The following is a 20,534-nucleotide window of genomic DNA, read 5'->3' as shown; positions in this document are numbered from 1 at the left end:
GTCAGAGTACGGATGCGTATCCATAGCCACCCATATTTACGGAAGCGCCCATAGACTTCTATGGGAGAGTCCCTGCTGTAATTACTGATGAAAAATACGGTCGCGTGCGTGGGGCATAAGAAACTGCAGCTGCATCCCCCTCCTCCCTGTTTACAGTTTTTCACTAGATGGAACTTGCACGATCAACGATGTATCCAGTGACTCGGTGCTCATTTACACGAGCCGACGCACGCTGTACGGGGATGAGCGATGGTTAATACGATGGTCCGTGCTCGTACAGTTTACGTATTGTCGGCAGCACATCCCATTTGTACGCTGTGGACAACGAGGATTTTTTGGGACGCATAAAAGATGTGATCAGCTGACCAATGAGTGCAGTTTATCGTCTGATCGTCGCTGCTTGTGATCGAAAACAAGCGCTCGTATGATTATCGGCATTGGTAAAGGGGTCTTAATGTCAATAAAAGTTTTTTTTTTAATATCACAACGTTTCTAAGCATTTTCTATAGAACTTGATAGAAACCCATCGAGCCTAAAATAGACCCATCCTGGAACCCAGGGGTATAAACAGGCTTTTCTTTACAGCCCGAGGTCTTGATGACGTCATTGAGACCGCGCGGTGATCGTGTATTATAATTATTATAGATTGTGGGAGATCAAACATCAGGATATAGTTTTGTTGGCTTTAGCGATGGTTTGAACATTTGGTGTACTTCTTCTATTAGCCACAAGGGGGCGATACATAACCTGGAAGAACGCAGTGCGGGAGCCTTTTGGTTTTTCTTGGCTTTTATATTGTGGGGCTATTATATAATCTATACCAGTGGTTCCCAACCGGGGTGCCGAGAGCTGTTCAGGGGTGCCGCGGCTCATCCACGGCAAAAAAAAAAAAAAAAAAATCGAATTTTTTTTTTACATTTTTTTTTTTTTTTTTGGTACAAGCTCCGCCAGCCACGTTGTAGCAGACGTGACGCGCGGACGTCTGTTACAAGCACCGCCCACAGCTTCCCACTAGAAGCCTGACGGAGGGAGAGGAGCCATTAACACTGGGCAGGGTAAGTGCGGTTTTCTTTACTTTCTTAGCAGTTGTGTGAGAAATGGAGCCAGGGGAATGTGGGTAGTTGTAGTTCTCTCCTCTTATACCTCCTCCCTGTAATGTCCTCTGATATCCCATAATAACAGCCTGGACATGCTGGGAGTTGTAGTCCTCTCCTCTTCTACCTCCTCCCTGTAATGTCCTCTGATATCCCATAATAACGTCCTGGACATGCTGGGAGTTGTAGTCCTCTCCTCTTCTACCTCCTCCCTGTAATGTCCTCTGATATCCCATAATAACGTCCTGGACATGCTGGGAGTTGTAGTCCTCTCTTCTACCTTCTCCCTGTAATGTCCTCTGATATCCCATAATAACAGTCTGGACATGCTGGGAGTTGTAGTTCTCTCCTCTTATACCTCCTCTCTGTAATGTGCTCTGATATCCCATAATAACGTCCTGGACATGCTGGGAGTTGTAGTCCTCTCCTCTTATACCTCCTCCCTGTAATGTCCTCTGATATCCCATAATAACAGTCTGGACATGCTGGGAGTTGTAGTTCTCTCCTCTTATACCTCCTCCCTGTAATGTCCTCTGATATCCCATAATAACGTGCTGGACATGCTAGGAGTTGTAGTTCTCTCCTCTTCTACCTTCTCCCTGTAATGTCCTCTGATATCCCATAATAACGTCCTGGACATGCTGGGAGTTGTAGTCCTCTCCTCTTATACCTCCTCCCTGTAATGTCCTCTGATATCCCATAATAACAGCATGGACATGCTGGGAGTTGTAGTCCTCTCCTCTTATACCTCCTCCCTGTAATGTCCTCTGATATCCCATAATAACAGTCTGGACATGCTGGGAGTTGTAGTCCTCTCCTCTTCTACCTCCTCCCTGTAATGTCCTCTCTGATATCCCATAATAACAGCCTGGACATGCTAGGAGTTGTAGTTCTCTCCTCTTATACCTCCTCCCTGTAATGTCCTCTGATATCCCATAATAACAGTCTGGACATGCTGGGAGTTGTAGTCCTCTTCTCTTATACCTCCTCCCTGTAATGTCCTCTGATATCCCATACTAAGTCTGGACATGCTGGGAGTTGTAGTCCTCTCCTCTTATACCTCCTCCTGTAAACTTTCTCTGATATCACATAACATCCTGGACATGCTGGGAGTTGTTGTTCTTATACCTCCTTATTTATTCCTTCCCCAGGGGTAAGCACACTTTCTGTCTGTGATGGTCCCTTTACTAGAGGGGCAGATGGTTATTTTATCGGGGGGCGGGGGGACTGAGGCTGATGGTGGCTTTACTGGAGGGGGCTGATGGTCATTTTACTGGGGGGACGGAGGCTGATGGTGGCTTTACTGAGGGGTCATTATAATGTGAGTGGGGGGCTGACGGTCATTACTGTGAGTGGGGGGCTGACGGTCATTACTGTGAGTGGGGGGCTGACGGTCATTACTGGGAGTGGGGGGCTGACGGTCATTACTGGGAGTGGGGGGCTGACGGTCATTACTGTGAGTGGGGGGCTGACGGTCATTACTGTGAGTGGGGGGCTGACGGTCATTACTGGGAGTGGGGGGCTGACGGTCATTACTGGGAGTGGGGGGCTGACGGTCATTACTGGGAGTGGGGGGCTGACGGTTATTACTGTGAGTGGGGGGCTGACGGTCTTCAAGTGGTTTCCGCCTCTGACCTCCCATTGAAATTAATAGGAGGCAGAAAAAACCTGCGGCGCTCGTTTGGTGCTTTTTTGTCTGCGGTTTTTGCATTCGCTTCAACGGCTTAAAAAAAATGTGGGAAAAAAATAAATAAAAAAAAGTCAAACAGCGCTGTCAATTCAAAATCTGCCTCAAAATTCGTAAATGAATTTCGAGGCAGACTTTTAGTTTCTGCCTTACAAAAAAACGTTGTGTGAACATAACCTAAGAGTGTACTGCTTGTTTTTCACCATTTTTTGTCGTTTTGTAAACAATTTTTGGTAGGGGTGCCCTGAGAATTATTTTTTTTCCCTGGGGTGCCTCGAGCCTGAAAAGGTTGGGAAACTCTGATGTATACAGTCGTCCTGGTGTATCTGGCAGTTTTCTAGAGTTCAGTGTATAATCATTGATAGATACGGTGACGCTGACATCACGCCGGGCAGCACGTGCGTCCTCATGAATTATACAGGATACAGACAATATTATTAAAGAGGAGCCGACATTTCTCCTGAAATGTATGTATTAACCCTTTCACGACCAAGGACGAAAATGCACGTCCTGGTCGGCTGCTAGTTCCCGCACCAGGACGTGCATTTTCGTCCGCATTTCAAACTGTCACTCTGTGTAAACACAGAGTGACAGACGCGCGCTGACAGCTGTCCTAGACAGCTGAGACATCAGTCTCGCCGGACAGCGGACCATCGCCGCTGCTTTCGGCAGTTAACCCCTTAAGTGCGGCGACGGATTGCCGTCGCCGCATTTAAGTGGTTTGAAGCACATCGGCAGCCCCCACGAAGTGATCGTGGGGGCTACCGATGCTTGTCACGGCAATCGGAGGTCAGATAATGACCTCCGGGTTGCCATGTACGGAAGCCTCGGAGGAACAGCCTCCGGCCGTTCCTCCTCTGCTTCCTGTCAGTGTGACAGTCACGTCACAATGACAGTTGGAGTACATTACACTACGTGTGTAGTGTAATGTACTCTAGCAGCGATCAAAGCTGCAAGACTAAGTGTCCCCTAGTGGGACAAGTAAAAAAAGTAAAAAAAAGTAATAAAAATGTTTTAAAAAAAGTGTAAAAATAAAAGTTATAAGTTCTATAAACACAAAATGCTTTTTTTCCTATAATAAGTCTTTTATTATAGAAAAAAAATGAACACGTTAAAAAAGTACACATATTTTGTATCACCGCGTTCGTAACGACCCCAACTATAAAACTGTAATGTTATTTTCCCCGCACGATGAACACCCCAAAAAAAATCAATAAAAAACGACGACAGAATCACAATTTTTTTGGTCACAACCGCTCCCTAAATAAAGAATAAAAAGTGATCAAAAAGTCGCATGTACCCGAAAATAGTACCAATAAAAACTTCTATCCGTCCCGCAAAAAACAAGCCCTTACACAGCTTTTTTGACTAAAAAATAAAAAAATTACGGCTCTCAGAATATGGTGACACAGAAATTTTTTTTGTTTATAAATAAGTCATTTTATTGTGCAAACGCTAAAAAAAAGGACCAAACCTATATACATATGGTATCGCCGTAATCGTACCGACCCGCAGAATAAAGTAACAATGTCATTTATAGCGTACGGTGAGCGCCGCAAAAAGAAAACCTAAAAAACGGTGTCAGAATTCCTGTTTTTTGCTCAGGATTGCAAAAAAAATTAACAAAAAGTGATAAAAAAAAAAACGCACGTACCCCAAAATGGTACCAATGAAAACTACAGATTGTCCCGCAACAAATAAGCCCTCACACCGCTCTATTGATGGAAAAATAAAAAAGTTATGGCTCTTGGAAAGCGGGGAGGGAAAATCTAAAATCAGAAAGCAAAAACTGGATCAGTCCTGAAAGGGTTAATTCATTTCTAATGAAAAAACGTATGACAACATGTGGGGTATTTCCGTACTCGGGAGAAATTGCTTTATAAAAAATGGTTGTTTTTTTCCTCCTTTATTCCTTGTGAAAATGAGAAAATGCAACATTTTAGTGGAAAAAATGTTGATATTAATTTTCGCGCCCTAATTCTAATAAACTCTGCAAAAGACCCATGGGGTCTAAATGCTCACTATACCCCTAGAAAAATTCCTTGAAGGTTTTTCCAAAATGGGGTCACTTTTGGGGGGTTTCCACTGTTTTGGTCCCTCCAGTGCATTGCAAATGCGACATGGCACCGAAAACCATTCCAGCAAAATCATAAATCCAAATGGCGCTCCTTCCCTTCTGAGCCCTGCTGTGGGTCCAAACAGCAGTTTATTACCACATATGGGGTATTGTCGTAATCGGGAGACATTGCTTTACAAATGTTGGGGTGCATTTTCTTCGTTATTCCTTGTAAATAAAAATTTCTATGTTGTTTCAGAAAAAAAGTAAATTGTAATTTTTACAGACTAATTCCAATATATTTAGCGAAAAACCTGTGTGGTCAAAATACTTACTATACCCCTAGATAAATACCTTATGGGGTCTAGTTTTCGAAATGGGGTCGTTTATGGGCAGTTTCTATCGTTCTGGCAGCTCAAAGCTTCTCCAAATGTACAGTGGGGCCTAAAACATTTTCAAGCAAAATATGAGTCCTGAAAGCCTCCGGGTGCTCCCTTCCTTTGGGGCCCTGCCGTGTGTCCAAACAACGCATTAGGGCCACAATGTGGGTATTTTTGAAAACAGGAGAAAGAGGGTGATAGATTTTGGGGTGTGTTTCTTAATTTTCATGTTCGCTTTACAAAGAAATCGGTCTTCAAACAAATACTTTTATGAAAAAAGTGAAATTATATATTTTTTTCACCTGATATGCATTAAATTTAGCAAAAAACTGTGGGGTCAAAATACTTACTATACCCCTAAATAAATACCTTATGGGGTCTAGTTTTCTAAATGGGGTCGTTTATGGGGAGTTTCTATCGTTCTGGCAGCTCAAAGCCTCTCCAAATGTACAGTGGGGCCTAAAACATTTTCAAGCAAAATATGAGTCCTGAAAGCCTCCGGGTGCTCCCTCCCTTTCGGGCCCTGTCGTGTGTCCAAACAATGCATTAGGGTCACAATGGGGGCATTTTTGAAAACAGGAGAAACAGGGTGATATATTTTGGGGTGTGTTTCTTCATTCTCATGGTCGTTTTACACAGAAATCGGTCTTCAAAGTGATACTTTTATGAAAAAAGTGTTTTTTGTTTTTTTTTTCACCTGCTATGCATTAAATTTAGCAAAAAACTGTGGGGTCAAAGTACGCACTACACCCCTAGATAAATACCTTAAGGGGTCTAGTTTTCTAAATGGGGTCATTTATGGGGAGATTCTATCGCTCTGGTAGCTCAAAACCTCTCCAAATGTACAGTGGGGCCTAAAACATTTTCAAGCAAAATATGAGTCCTGAAAGCCTCCGGGTGCTCCCTCCCTTTCGGGCCCTGTCGTGTGTCCAAGCAATGCATTAGGGTCACAATGGGGGCATTTTTGAAAACAGGAGAAACAGGGTGATAGATTTTGGGGTGTGTTTCTTCATTCTCATGGTCGTTTTACACAGAAATCGGTCTTCAAAGTGATACTTTTATGAAAAAAGTGAAATTATATTTTTTTACGCCTGCTTTGCATGAATTCTTACAAAAAAACTGTGGGGTCAAAATACTTACAACACCCCTTAATAAATACCTTAAGGGGTGTATTTTTCAAAATGGGATCACTTGTGGGGGTTTCCACCATTCTGACACCTATGAGCCTCTGAAAACCTGGCTTGGTGCAGGAAAACAAAATGTACTTCAAAATGTATAAAATGATTACTAAATTTGTAAGTCCTCCAAATTGCTCAAAAAAAAAAAATTTTTTTCAAAAGTGCTGCCAAAATAGAGTAAAGAGATGGAAATATATATTTAATTAAAAAAATTGTACAGTATGTATGTACATATGTCACATATTGCAGTTAAAAATAGGGAAAAATGATAATTTTTACAAAATTTCTTCAATTTCTCTATTTTTTAATTAATTTCCGCAAATCGTATCAGTCTACTTTTACCACTAAAATAAAGTACAACATGTGAAGAAAAAACAATGTCAGAATTACTTGGATATTCAAAACTTTCACAGAGTTATTCTCTGATAAAGTCAGACATACCAGATTTGACAAATCTGGCTTGGTCATTAAGGTACAAACATGCCCGGTCATTAAGGAGTTAATAGATAACTTGGTGTTGCCATTCTCCTCATCAAAGGTCGTGTCCCTACAGTCTCTCTGTCAGCACTGATTGGACGTTGTCAGTTTGTAGGGACACACCCCCAACTGGTAACACACAGCTGTCAATTCTTACATTTCCAGGAGGAATAACAGAGAAACGGCACAAAGCAGAGAGTCCTAAGAAAAGTTGCGCACTCGACTGAATCTTTCTTCTCCTCGTCTATCGTGTGTGTTGATTTTATACATTTTCGCTGCTGCGTGTCTAGAGATCATATGGATTATTAGATGTTTTATTTCTGTATATTTGTACTGCATTGTTGCAGCTCATCGTCCTCCAGCTGCGGCCTTTCATTTCCATGACGACTGCTCCACTTTTCCTTTGCTCCAGTTTTAAATTTCCCACCTTTGTCTGGATTACGGATTCTCTGTAAGGTTCTGTGCACACGACCTATTTTCAGGCGTTTTACGCCTCGAATCACGCCTGAAAAGACGGCTCCATTACGTCTGCAAACTTCTGCCCATTGCTTGCGGGATCTGCTGCGGGTAGCTCTTCTGTTGCCGCATTATTAAATAGATCATTGATGTCGCTGTTCTGGTAATTGATGCCACGAGGATCTATTGTATTCATTGATGCAGCGTGCGTTAATTACTGACATCCGGCAATCTCATATCTTCACCGTCAATGTCATCACTTTCTTGTCACTTGCATTGGTGGCATCAGTCAGTATAAAACCGCTCAGTTTATCCTACGTCACCTGTGATTCTGCTGAATTGTCACCGTCTCTTATCTGCTTAACTGATTGTATGACTCTCAGCAGCGTTTTACATCATCATGAAACCACCCCAGAAAAGCTCGTCCCGCAGGAAGTCGGCGCAGCCGCAGAAGAAACCTGCAGCTCCTCCTCAATCTCCGCCAAGTAAGAGAAAGTTGCACCTTGATCATCTTATCACTCTCATTATATATTTTATTTTAAAAATGAATTCCAGATAACCTCGGGTCGTGTAATACTAGATTGTAATCCGTTTCTCAGCTTTATATCTTAGAGGGTTCGTTTCTATGCAGGTAAAAATCTGTTACATACAGAAATTTCTGTAGCACAAGGCCGCCACTAGGGGGAGCAAACTGAGGACTGATTTATATAGGCACAACAGGAGCTGTATGCATGTGCACAATCGTCTCCCCCTAGTGGTGGTTGCAGGAAGCACGTTACTATATGGCTCTGGGAAGGGAATCTGAGAACACAGCTCACACCCATGAAGATATATTATGAAATGAGGGATCTAAGAATTTCCAACCTGCAGTCCGACCGCTCTATTCATTCCCTATGGCATCGCCGGAAATAGTCAAGTTTGACTGCTCCTTGCCCAATTATGCACTCTGCCGTGAGCGGCTCCGCGCAGGCAGGCGCGATGTTGTGACGTCAATTTCTGAGCCTTTTTTCTACTCCGTTTATGCAGCGTGTGGATGAGACGTGTTTTATCTCATCCACTTTGCTGCTACTGTATTATGCTGCCGATTTTTCCGCATTATAATACAGGTATATGCCATATTTACGTAATGTGTGAACTGACTCTAACCCCTCCACCCACCCCGCCAGTCCCCGCAAAAATGTTCTTGCATCAAACCGGTCCTCGGTGCAAAATAGGTTGGGGACCACTGCCATAGAGAATGACTTGAGTGACCACCCTCTGGGACCCGCACTCTTGTTAACAACCCGCAGCGATCCGGCATTTATCACCTATCTTGTGGATAGGTGAAAAATTATTTTCGTGGTACAACCCCTTTAATCAGGTATCAATAGGACTTGATGGACCCCAAATTATCAGTCATAGAAAAGTATTTAAAATTTGAACGTCCACATTTATATCCTTTTTTGGTCCAACATTCTGTGCTGATTAATTTCTTAATGTCGTTTTACAGCAGTTGGAGCACAGTTTTCTGAAACGGAGCTCTAAATCTCCTGCGTAGACAGTTACATGGTATAATTTTGTCTCCCTGCAGCCACCACTAGAGGGAGCTCACTGCATACTGTTTTGTTACCAAGTTCAATGTACAACCATATACAATGAGCTCCCTCTAGTGGTGGCTGCAGGTAGCATGTTATGTTTTAAATCTGTTTACCTGATGTTCCTTGGGGGACATTAAGGTAATAGGCCATGTTCACACAGGGCAGATACGCGGCGTAAAAGTACACAGCGTATTGGCCCTGGGCACCGGAGATAATTCTGGCTGAAAAACTGCAGTTTTTCAGCTGGAATGTCCATAGAAGGTAGAAAAAAAAACATACTTACCCGTAGCCATGGTGACGTGTCCCTCTGATGTTCTGCAGCAGTCATATGGGATGAGACATCTTCCCTGGAGGCCGGGTTGAACGCAGGAGCAGAGAGATCTGGGTAAGTTTGGCGGGTTTTTTTCCGCTGCGTCTGGATGAGATTTGTTTGAATCTCCTCCACTCTTCTGCTTCTGTATTACGCTGTGGAGTTTCCGCAATGAAATCGGTTGCAGAAAATCCGCCGTGTTTACCCTACGTGTGAACCCGGCCAGACAGTGAATTTCCATGTAGCGGGAGATTCATTTTCAGCTGTGATTATGGATTTCTTTCTTACAGGTAGAGGGGAAACAAGTCACAGACCGAGCACGCAACGAAGAAGACGCTACCGCCCAGGAGCCCGTGCGCTGATGGAAATAAGAAAGTACCAAAAATCAACCAATCTGCTCATTCAGAAAACCCTGTTTTTCCGCCTGGTGAGTGGATGTGTCCTCTGCGGCTGCTCCTCTTTATTGTCAGTGATATTCCCCTTTTATTCTTGCAGGTGAGAGAGATCTGCCTGAAGTATTCCCGCGGCGTGTTTTACTACTGGCAAAGCACCGCACTTATGGCGCTACAAGAGGTCAGTATCTCATACAATGCACTGTCCATGTAACGCATGGGTCAACCAGAGAGGGAGCTGCTCTTTGCAGTGATTCACTACTCAGCCCCCCGCCCCCTCTAACACATCCATATGCCCTAGCGGGACATTTGCATAGGGGTTGTGATGCATTGTGGGAGTTCCAGAGGCCAGGAGCCCCCCCCCCCCACCATCACTCTAGCTAACAGCTCATAAAAGTGAAATCTGATCAGTCCTTCGAGCTGTGTAGTAAATTATACCGGGAGTGCTGTCACTTTAAGAGGGACTAATGCTCTTCTGTATCCACAGTCAGCTGAGGACTTCCTCGTGAGTCTCTTTGAAGATTCTTACCTCTTCAGTCACCAGGCCAATAGGGGCACTCTCTTTGTGAAGGACATGCAGCTCGCACGGAGAATCCGAGGCATCCCGTATGAACTGTGATAACGCTGCCGTTTTATCTCTCAAGATTTGATGAAGAATGATCACGTGTAAATAGTTTTATATTAATGGAGAAAATCTATTGGGAAATACAAGTTTTACCATTGCATAAAAGATCCAGTTTGGAAGAGTAAACCGGCTTTAGCGCCCCCTCCTGACACTGGTTACAGTGGAGTTTTTTTCTTTGTTACAACCAATATGGCTGCCGCTGCAGTTTGCAGGGTGATAGTGCAGTCGTTTTTCTGTCCAGCTATGTAATGGGTTATAGGGGTCCAGGATGTAGCACAGAAAATGACCACAAGGCGGCACTGCTGGACAAAACCGCTAACAAAGACGCTGGACACAACCGCTAATGAAACCTGATTTGGCCGACCTTCTAATTGTTCTGCTGAGTTTATGATCCGCTTCCTGTTTTTATTCTGTGAAGATTTGTTAATTTTTTCAAATAAAAAAAAAATGTATATTATAACTTTGATCTTCATCATTTTAGACTAATCTTCATAAGGGCTTGGATATGATCAATGACTCCAGCTTCGCTGTAGTTCAATACTCTTGCTCTGTCCCACCCCCATTCTTTACACTGCAGCTATGCTTGTTCAGAGTGTTTGCTGTGTGGGTGGGTGTGTGGGTTGGTTCCAGAATTATTTGGGCAGTGACACAATCTTCATGATTTGGGTTTTGCTGCCACCACATTGGATTTGAAATGAAACAACTGAGATGCAATTGAAGTTTAAACTTTCAGGTTTATTTCAAGGGGTTAAACAAAAATCTCCTGTGAAAAGTTTAGGAATTGCCACCATTTTTCTACACAACCTCCTCATTTCAGGTGATCAAAAGTGATTGGACAAATTAACATTACCATAAATGTTTTTTTTAATACTTTGTAGAGAATCCTTTGCAGGCAATGATGGCCTGAAGTCTGGAACCCATGGACATCACCAGACGCTGGGTTTCCTCCTTTGTTTTTTTTGTTTTTTATATTTCAAATTTTTTATTTTCAAGAAAAGAAATGGGGATACAGAAAAAGAAAAGGGGGTGACATGGGTACAGAAAAAGCCCATGAGGGCCGATCATTTCAACCTATATTTCAACAACAATAAGTAAATATGCAATCAAAGTCCTCCCAACATAGTACCATCAATACACTACAAGCATTAGTATAGCAAGACAGGAATACCAGCATTACACCCTCATCCGCCCCTCCATCACCCACATCTCAGTCAATTCTTAGTAACGATTGATTCAAATAGGGAAGTAAACGAAGGGTAGAAGGACAAAAGGAAGGGGGGGGGTATAGGGAAAATCTTAAGAGGGAGAAGGGGAGATGTTCTCCCCTCACTCTCTCCCCCCCCCCCCCCCCCCCCACAGCACATCACAGACCAGAGAGAACTCAAGAGCTCCCTGGTTCTCCACTAATCAGTTCACCCATGGCCCTCTTGTATCTGTCCGACTTGCAGATGTCAAACCAATAGAACCAGGTTTTCTGAAACTGCGTTGCTCGTTCGGGTGCGGAATGGAGCAACTCCTCCATTCTCCGAATTTCGTGAATGCGCTCCAGCCATTGTCTAGTCACAGGAGGCTCAGAGGATCTCCAACCCCCCCCGGAATACAAGCCTTAGCTGCGTTCAACAAATGTCTCACTAACATCTTCCTGTAGCGCCCCACAGGTATATCGTGGTGGTGCAGCAAAATCCATGCCGGATCATCTCCCAGCGAGATTCCTGTGATCTCCAGAATGATATCTTGAACCTCTGACCAATAGGTGCGAAGGTTCTCACAGCTCCAGAATATACGTAAAAGCGTTCCCTCTTCTCTGCCGCATCTCCAACATAAAGGAGAAACATCCGGGAACATTTTATGTAGCACATGTGGGACTCTGTACCAACGGGATAGTATTTTAAAACTGGTTTCCTGATAGGCGTTACTAATAGACGCCTTATGTGTGAGGAGCATGATCTTTTCCCTTTGCTCTTGTGTTAGAGTAATCTGAAGATCTCTTTCCCATTTCGTAATATATGGTGGGATGAAATCCTCAGCAGGAGTGAGCAGCACGCAGTAAAGACTGGACAGGGCCCGTCTCACATGCCCCGTTTGAGAACACAAAGTTTCAAAGGAAGATAGAGCTCGGTCATAGGAAGCCGGTGTAGGTAGTCTTGACAAGTAATGAGTCAATTGTAACGCCTGTGTTAGGGATCTGCCAGGTACTTCATCTAGGTATACTCCTGGGATTAATCAATCCACACCTGAGGCCAGACCTGTTCGACTGACACCATCTCCCACCAACCAGGGTGGCAGACTCAGGAGTGGGAGAGCCTATCGCGGCCTGGTCTGTCGGAGTTAGCTCCGCCCCCTGTCCTTTATTACCTGCCCTGTTCTCTCCCTCAGTGCTTGTAATTCTTTTGGATTCCTGGCCCCACTGCTGCTTGCTCCAGCCTGCTTCTGCCGTGCTTCTGCCTTGCTGCAGTTCTGCTTGACCTGCTTTGCTTTGCCCCTGGCTTGCTTCTGTCTCCGTGCCCGCTCGGGTGTACTCACTTCGTCCTGGTCCTGACTGTTGGTTCGCCGCTCCGTTTCCTCGTGGCGTTCCGTGGCTACTGCCCCTTCCCTTGCGTGTTCCCTGTTTGTTTTCCTGTGCACTTAGACAGCGTAGGGACCGCCGCCCAGTTGTACCTCGTCGCCTAGGGCGGGTCGTTGCAAGTAGGCAGGGACAGGGCGGTGGGTAGATTAGGGCTCACTTTCCCTTCACCTCCTTCCTGCCATTACATAATTACAAGCCCTTACCTAGTCTACCATTTCTCCTACGCTGACGCTATCATGGACCCCCTTGAGACCCTGATCCAGCAGATGCAGGGCCTCTCCCTACAGGTCCAGGCCCTGGCCCAAAGGGTCAATCAGGGTGACGCTGCTTTAGTAGTACCCCTCACCTCACCTCTAGAACCCGACCTCAAGTTACCTGACCGGTTTTCAGGGGACCGTAAGACGTTTCTCTCCTTCCGGGAGAGTTGCAGACTGTATTTCCGCCTAAAGCCCCACTCCTCAGGTTCCGAGAACCAGCGGGTGGGTATCATCATATCCCGACTCCAGGAAGGGCCCCAAGAGTGGGCCTTCTCCTTGGCTCCTGACGCCCCTGAACTTTCCTCTGTTGATCGTTTTTTCTCTGCCCTCGGACTCATTTACGACGAGACTGACAGGACTGCTTTAGCTTTAGTTTAGGTTAGGATTATCTGACGCCCTGAAGGATCTGCTGGTTAGCTACCCCTCGTCTGACTCCCTTGACCAGGTTATGGCCCTAGCAGTACGACTTGACCGACGTCTCAGGGAACGTCAGCTAGAACGCTTCAGTGTGCTCCCCTCTGACTTTTCTGCGATCCCCCCGAGGTCCCGTCTCCTCGCCCCTCCACGGAGGACTCGGAGGTACCTATGCAACTCGGGGCCTCCATGTCCCCTCGACAACGTAGGGAGTTTCGCAGAATGAATGGTCTCTGCTTCTACTGTGGGGACGACAAGCATCTACTGAACACCTGTCCCAGGCGCAAGAATAAGAAGCCGGAAAACTTCCGCGCCTAAGTGATCATCGGGGAGGTCACTTGGGCGCACAGGTATTTCCCGTTAATGTGAAACGCAATAAAATTTTGCTTCCCTTTCAGGTCTCGTTTGCTGGCCGGTCTGCCACGGGCAGTGCTTTCGTGGATTCTGGCTCATCTGCTAATATCATGTCTGTGGAATTTGCTATGTCTCTAAAGATGCCTTGTATTGATTTACCTTATCCTATCCCTGTAGTAGGAATCGACTCAACTCCCCTTGCTAATGGTTATTTTACTCAGCATACTCCTGTTTTTGAACTCCTGGTTGGCTCCATGCATTTGGAGCAGTGCTCTGTACTGGTGATGCAGGGATTATCGTCTGATCTGGTTTTAGGCCTTCCCTGGTTGAAGTTGCATAATCCCACGTTTGATTGGAATACTGGGGATCTCACCAAATGGGGTAATGAATGTCTTATGTCATGTCTTTCTGTTAACTCTATTTCTCCCCGGGAGGAGGTAAACACGCTTCCTGAGTTTGTTCAGGACTTCGCCGATGTGTTTTCTAAGGAGGCCTCCGAGGTGTTGCCCCCCCATAGAGATTACGATTGCGCTATCGATTTGGTGCCTGGTGCCAAGCTTCCTAAGGGTAGGATATTTAATCTTTCATGTCCTGAACGTGAAGCTATGAGGGTGTATATCCAAGAATGCCTGGCCAAGGGTTTCATTCGCCCCTCGACTTCTCCTGTAGGTGCTGGCTTCTTCTTCGTGGGGAAGAAGGATGGTGGTCTTAGGCCGTGCATTGATTATCGTAACCTGAATAAGGTCACCGTAAGGAACCAGTACCCACTTCCTTTGATTCCGGATCTTTTTAATCAGGTTCAGGGAGCCCAATGGTTTTCTAAGTTCGATCTACGGGGGGCATATAACCTTATCCGCATCAAAGAGGGGGATGAGTGGAAAACTGCGTTCAACACACCCGAGGGTCATTTCGAATACCTGGTCATGCCCTTTGGGTTGTGTAATGCCCCTGCTGTCTTCCAGAATTTTATTAATGAAATCCTGAGAGAGTACCTGGGTAATTTTCTTGTTGTGTACCTTGATGACATACTGGTGTTTTCCAAGGACTGGTCCTCCCACGTGGAGCATGTCAGGAAGGTGCTCCAGGTCCTTCGGGAGAATAATCTGTTTGCTAAGACTGAAAAATGTGTCTTTGGGGTACAGGAGATACCATTTTTAGGGCAAATCCTCACTCCTCATGAATTCCGCATGGACCCTGCCAAGGTTCAAGCTGTGGCGGAATGGGTCCAACCTGCCTCCCTTAAGGCGTTACAGTGTTTTTTTAGGGTTCGCCAACTATTACAGGAGATTTATTGCCAACTTCTCGGTCGTCGCTAAGCCTCTTACGGACCTTACCCGCAAGGGTGCTGATGTCCTCCATTGGCCCCCTGAGGCCGTCCAGGCCTTTGAGACTCTCAAGAAGTGCTTTATCTCGGCCCCCGTGCTGATTCAGCCCAACCAAGAGGAGCCATTTATTGTGGAGGTTGACGCTTCCGAGGTGGGAGTGGGGGCCGTCTTGTCCCAGGGTACCAGCTCCCTCACCCATCTCCGCCCCTGTGCTTACTTCTCTAGGAAGTTTTCGCCCACGGAGAGTAACTATGATATTGGCAACCGCGAACTTCTAGCCATTAAATGGGCTTTTGAGGAGTGGCGGCACTTCCTGGAGGGGGCCAGACACCAGGTAACGGTCCTTACGGATCACAAGAATCTGGTTTTCCTAGAATCGGCCCGGAGGCTTAATCCTAGACAAGCTCGGTGGGCACTATTCTTTACCAGATTTAATTTCTTGGTTACCTATAGGGCTGGGTCCAAGAATATTAAGGCTGATGCTCTGTCACGTAGTTTCATGGCCAATCCTCCTTCCGAGAAGGATCCTGCTTGTATTTTACCCCCTGGTATAATCGTCTCTGCCACGGATTCTGATTTAGCTTCTGATATCGCGGCTGATCAGGGTGCAGCTCCCGGGAACGTCCCTGGGGACAAACTGTTTGTTCCCCTGCAATACCGGCTGAGGGTACTCAGGGAAAACCATGACTCCGCTCTATCTGGTCATCCTGGCATCTTGGGCACCAAACACCTCATTACCAGAAACTATTGGTGGCCTGGGTTGCCTAAAGATGTTAGGGCTTACGTCGCCGCTTGTGAGGTTTGCGCTTGGTCCAAAACCCCTAGGTCCCGACCTGCGGGCCTACTACGTTCCTTGCCCATTCCCCAGAGACCTTGGACCCATATCTCCATGGATTTTATCACCGATTTGCCTCCATCTCAGGGCAAGTCGGTGGTGTGGGTGGTAGTCGACCGCTTCAGCAAGATGTGCCACTTTGTGCCCCTTAAGAAGCTACCTAACGCCAAGACGTTAGCTTCTTTGTTTGTGAAACACATCCTGCGTCTCCATGGGGCCCCAGTCAATATCGTTTCTGACAGAGGGGTACAATTTGTTTCCTTATTTTGGAGAGCTTTTTGTAAAAAGTTGGAGATTGATCTGTCCTTCTCCTCCGCCTTCCATCCCGAAACTAATGGCCAAACGGAAAGGACCAACCAATCCCTGGAACAATATTTAAGGTGTTTCATCTCTGACTGTCAATTCGATTGGGTCTCATTCCTTCCCCTTGCTGAATTTTCCCTGAATAACCGGGTCAGTAACTCGTCAGGGGTCTCCCCGTTTTTTTGTAATTTCGGGTTTAACCCAAGGTTCTCCTCCGTCTCCCCTGGTTGTTCCAATAATCCTGAGGTAGAGGATGTTCATCGGGAACTGTGCACTGTCTGGGCCCAGGTTCAGAAGAACCTAGAGGCGTCCCAGAGCGCACAAAAGATTCAGGCGGATAGTAGACGTTCTGCTAACCCCCGGTTTGTCGTCAGGGATTTGGTCTGGTTGTCGTCCAGGAACTTGCGCCTTAAGGTCCCGTCCAGGAAGTTTGCTCCCCGATTTATTGGACCTTATAAGATCATTGAAGTCCTCAACCCTGTATCCTTCCGTCTGGAGCTCCCCCCATCCTTTCGCATACATGACGTCTTCCATGCCTCCCTCCTTAAACGCTGCTCCCCGTCCTGGTCCCCCTCGAGGATACCTCCTGTTCCCGTTCTCACCCCTGAGGGGGTGGAATTCGAGGTGGCCAAGATTATGGACAGTAGGATGGTCCAGGGCTCCCTCCAGTACCTGGTCCATTGGAGAGGATACGGGCCGGAGGAGAGGACTTGGGTACCTGCCCGTGATGTTCACGCTGGGGTATTGATCAGGAGGTTCCACCTTCTCTTCCCCACTAAACCGGGTCCCCTTAGTAAGGGTCCGGTGGCCCCTCATAAAAGGGGGAGTACTGTTAGGGATCTGCCAGGTACTTCATCTAGGTATACTCCTGGGATTAATCAATCCACACCTGAGGCCAGACCTGTTCGACTGACACCATCTCCCACCAACCAGGGTGGCAGGCTCAGGAGTGGGAGAGCCTATCGCGGCCTGGTCTGTCGGAGTTAGCTCCGCCCCCTGTCCTTTATTACCTGCCCTGTTCTCTCCCTCAGTGCTTGTAATTCTTTTGGATTCCTGGCCCCACTGCTGCTTGCTCCAGCCTGCTTCTGCCGTGCTTCTGCCTTGCTGCAGTTCTGCTTGACCTGCTTTGCTTTGCCCCTGGCTTGCTTCTGTCTCCGTGCCCACTCGGGTGTACTCACTTCGTCCTGGTCCTGACTGTTGGTTCGCCGCTCCGTTTCCTCGTGGCGTTCCGTGGCTACTGCCCCTTCCCTTGCGTGTTCCCTGTTTGTTTTCCTGTGCACTTAGACAGCGTAGGGACCGCCGCCCAGTTGTAACTCGTCGCCTAGGGCGGGTCGTTGCAAGTAGGCAGGGACAGGGCGGTGGGTAGATTAGGGCTCACTTTCCCTTCACCTCCTTCCTGCCATTACAGCCTGCCATTGGGACGCGTCCGGGAGACCCTCTGGCTGGGAAAGCTCTTCTCCATGCAGCCATGCATTGCCCCTATAAAAATGACTTACTCTAAAATGCCCCTGCTGTACCCATATCTTAAAGGTCTGATCTGACAGACCTGGGCCAAATTCCGGGTTACCCAAAACCGGAGTGAGGGGTGATAACAGTTGTGATATTCCCTCTCTACTCCGCACCTTTCTAAACACCTGTAAAGTTGGATATATGGTAGGATGATCACGAAATTATTTTTTTCTATATAATATTGCTTTTAGTATGTCATTAAAATAAATTTTATTTATTTGTGTTGTACTTTTTCTTTTTCTTTTTTTTCTTTCTTTTACTCTGCCATTTTTTTTTTATCTCTGTATGTGTCGATTAACGACGCATACAGAGATGGAATACGGCAGCTACAGGGCATAGGAGTCAATGAAAACATTTTATTTAATTTTTAATACTTTCCACCATATGGAAGAAAAAAAAATACAGCAAAAAACGTAAAAAATATAATAGCAATAAGTAACAACACTTAAAAAAAAAATGGTTTAATTCGCGACACATTCCCTTTAAGGCAGCAGAATAGGCCAGTAAAGCTCTGTATATTGGCACACACCTCACACTCCATTACGGACCATAATTGCAGATAAAAATACTCATCCATTCATTTCTATTGCAAATGGACACCTCCTATATTTACAGGGCCACCTGATCGCATCCTGCAATATTGACACAGATTAAAGAGAACCTTTAATCTTTAAAGGGAAGGTGTCGCGCAAATATTTTTTTTTTATATGTTATTGCTTTTAGTATGTTATTAAAATAAATTTTCTTTATTTGTGTTTTTGTGTTGTACTTTTTTATTACTATTACTTTTACTTCACTTCACTATGTGGGCTGCAATTTTATTTTCATCTCTGTATGTGTCGATTAACGACACATACAGAGATGGAATACGGCACATACATCCCCATAGAGAATGCGAACGGGAGCCGTTCCATTCACTATAGCGTACGCCGTCTGTGTGGGAGCGGCACATGCGCCGCTCCCACACAGTCCAAAAGGAAGGTCTTCCGCCAAGCGACATCCGGCGCCATTTTCATGTGGACCGGAAGTCGCGGCCGGACAGTAAGATGACTACTTCCGGTCGCGGCTTCCGTCCATATGTTCAGAAGCAAGGACTAGGAGCGGCGGCGGCAGGAGCAGGTAAGTTATGTTTGTGTATGTTCGTGTTATACTGAGTATTTACCACTGTATCTAATCCTCCTACACTGTACATTCGCTCAAAAAATGGCGACACACAGTGTAGGAGGTTTGAACATTCAACCCCCTCCTTTCTCCTGGCACTAGCCAGGATAAAGGAGGGGGGATTGTTTGAGGACGCTAAAGCGAGTGTGTCTTCTCCAATTTTGCAGCATAAAGCAATGAGGTTGCTTTACCACATGCCAATGCTGCAATTTTGGGAATTGCTCCCTCTAGTGACCAGCACATGGAAATGTTATAAATTAGAATCTAATTTATAATATTTCCTGACTTGTGAAAAAATGTTAAAAAATTAGAACAATGTTTAATCATTTATATACTAACAGTTTAACTAAAAAAAAAAAAAAAAAATTTTTCTAGCGACACATTCCCTTTAAGCTAAAGAAATGCAGCTCGATCGGGTTGAGATCTGGTGACTCGGTCATTGCAGAATATTCCACTTTTTTGCCTTATATACTCCTGGGTTGCTTTCGCAGAATGTTTTGGGTCATTGTCCATCTGTCCTGTGAAGCGACGTCCAATCACCTGCTGCATGTGGTTGAATCTGAGCAGAAAGTAAATCCCTGAACACTTCAGAATTCATCCGGCCGCTTCTGTCTTCAGTCACATCATCAACAAACACTAGTGACCCAGTGCCAGGCAGCCATGCATGCCCATGCCACCACACTGCCCCCGCCATGCCACCACATTGCTACCCATGCTATACTTGTGTTACACAGGATGTGGTGTGCTTTGGATCATGAGCCGTTCCGAGCCTTCTCCATACTTTCTTCCTCCCATCATTCTGGTGCAGGTTGATCTTAGTTTCATGCTGTTCCAGAACTGGGCGGCTTCTTTACTTGTTGTTTGGTAAAGTCTAATCTGGCCTTTCTGAGGCTGATTAATGGTTTTCACCTTGTGAACTCCCTGTATTTGCTCTCATGAAGTCTTCTCTTTATGGTGGACTTAGATACTGATCCACCTACTTCCAGGAGAGTGTTCGTCACTTGGGTAGATGTTGTGAAGGGGTTTTCTTCACCATGGAAAGGATTCTGCGATCATCCACAACTCTTGTTTTACGTGGACGTCCAGGCCTTTTGGAGTTCCTGAGATCACCAGTGCGCTCTTTTTTTTTTCTTCTTTTTTTTAAGAATATACCAAACTGTTGATTTGGCCACTCCTGACATTTCTGCTTCTCTCTGATGGATTTCTTCATTTTTTTTCAGCCTAGCGATGGTCGGTTTCACTTGCATTGAGAGCTCCTTTCACCTCATGTTGTGGGTTCACAGCAACAGCTTCCAAATGCAAATCCCACACCTGGAATCAACTCCAGACCCTTTACCTGCTTAATTGGTTATGGAATAACGAGGGAATAACCCACGCAGCCCATTAAATAGCCTATTGAGATAATTGTCCAATTACCTTTTGGTCCTTTGAAAAAGAGGCAGCTACATATTAAAGAGCTATAAGGGTATGTTCACACGGCCTATTTTGGGTATTTTTTCGGGCCGCATAACACATTGCCTTGTTGTGCCAATAAAGATTTTCTAGACCCGCTGTAAACCATTTTACCCGTAAGTCACA

General features: G+C 45.6%; 1 protein-coding gene across 2 annotated transcripts; it reads left to right on the top strand.

Moving 5' to 3' along the window:
* The first annotated feature begins 761 nt into the window (after window positions 1-761).
* Window positions 762-10,692, top strand: LOC142684106 (histone H3-like centromeric protein A). 2 transcript variants are annotated; one of them, XM_075847498.1, is made up of 5 exons: window positions 762-1,055; window positions 7,715-7,813; window positions 9,506-9,642; window positions 9,711-9,788; window positions 10,095-10,692. In XM_075847498.1, the coding sequence occupies exons 2-5, from the start codon at window positions 7,729-7,731 to the stop codon at window positions 10,224-10,226; spliced, it is 432 nt and encodes a 143-aa protein (XP_075703613.1). In that variant the 5' UTR covers window positions 762-1,055; window positions 7,715-7,728; the 3' UTR covers window positions 10,227-10,692. The 2 variants fall into 2 exon arrangements, with proteins under 2 accessions (XP_075703613.1, XP_075703614.1); XM_075847499.1 differs by having other exon boundaries at window positions 7,712-7,813.
* The last annotated feature ends 9,842 nt before the right edge of the window (window positions 10,693-20,534 follow it).

The sequence above is a fragment of the Rhinoderma darwinii genome (genome assembly GCF_050947455.1).
Source record: "Rhinoderma darwinii isolate aRhiDar2 chromosome 4 unlocalized genomic scaffold, aRhiDar2.hap1 SUPER_4_unloc_7, whole genome shotgun sequence".
NCBI lineage: Eukaryota > Metazoa > Chordata > Amphibia > Anura > Rhinodermatidae > Rhinoderma > Rhinoderma darwinii.
This window is presented reverse-complemented; position numbering and strand designations above follow the sequence as displayed.

Coding starts and splice junctions, on each gene's coding strand:
- LOC142684106 (XM_075847498.1), top strand. CDS start 7,729: ATGAAACCACCCCAGAAAAGCTCGTCCCGCAGGAAGTCGGCGCAGCCG. Junction 7,814..9,505: donor TCCTCCTCAATCTCCGCCAA/GTAAGAGAAAGT, acceptor TCTTTCTTACAG/GTAGAGGGGAAACAAGTCAC. Junction 9,789..10,094: donor CACTTATGGCGCTACAAGAG/GTCAGTATCTCA, acceptor CTGTATCCACAG/TCAGCTGAGGACTTCCTCGT.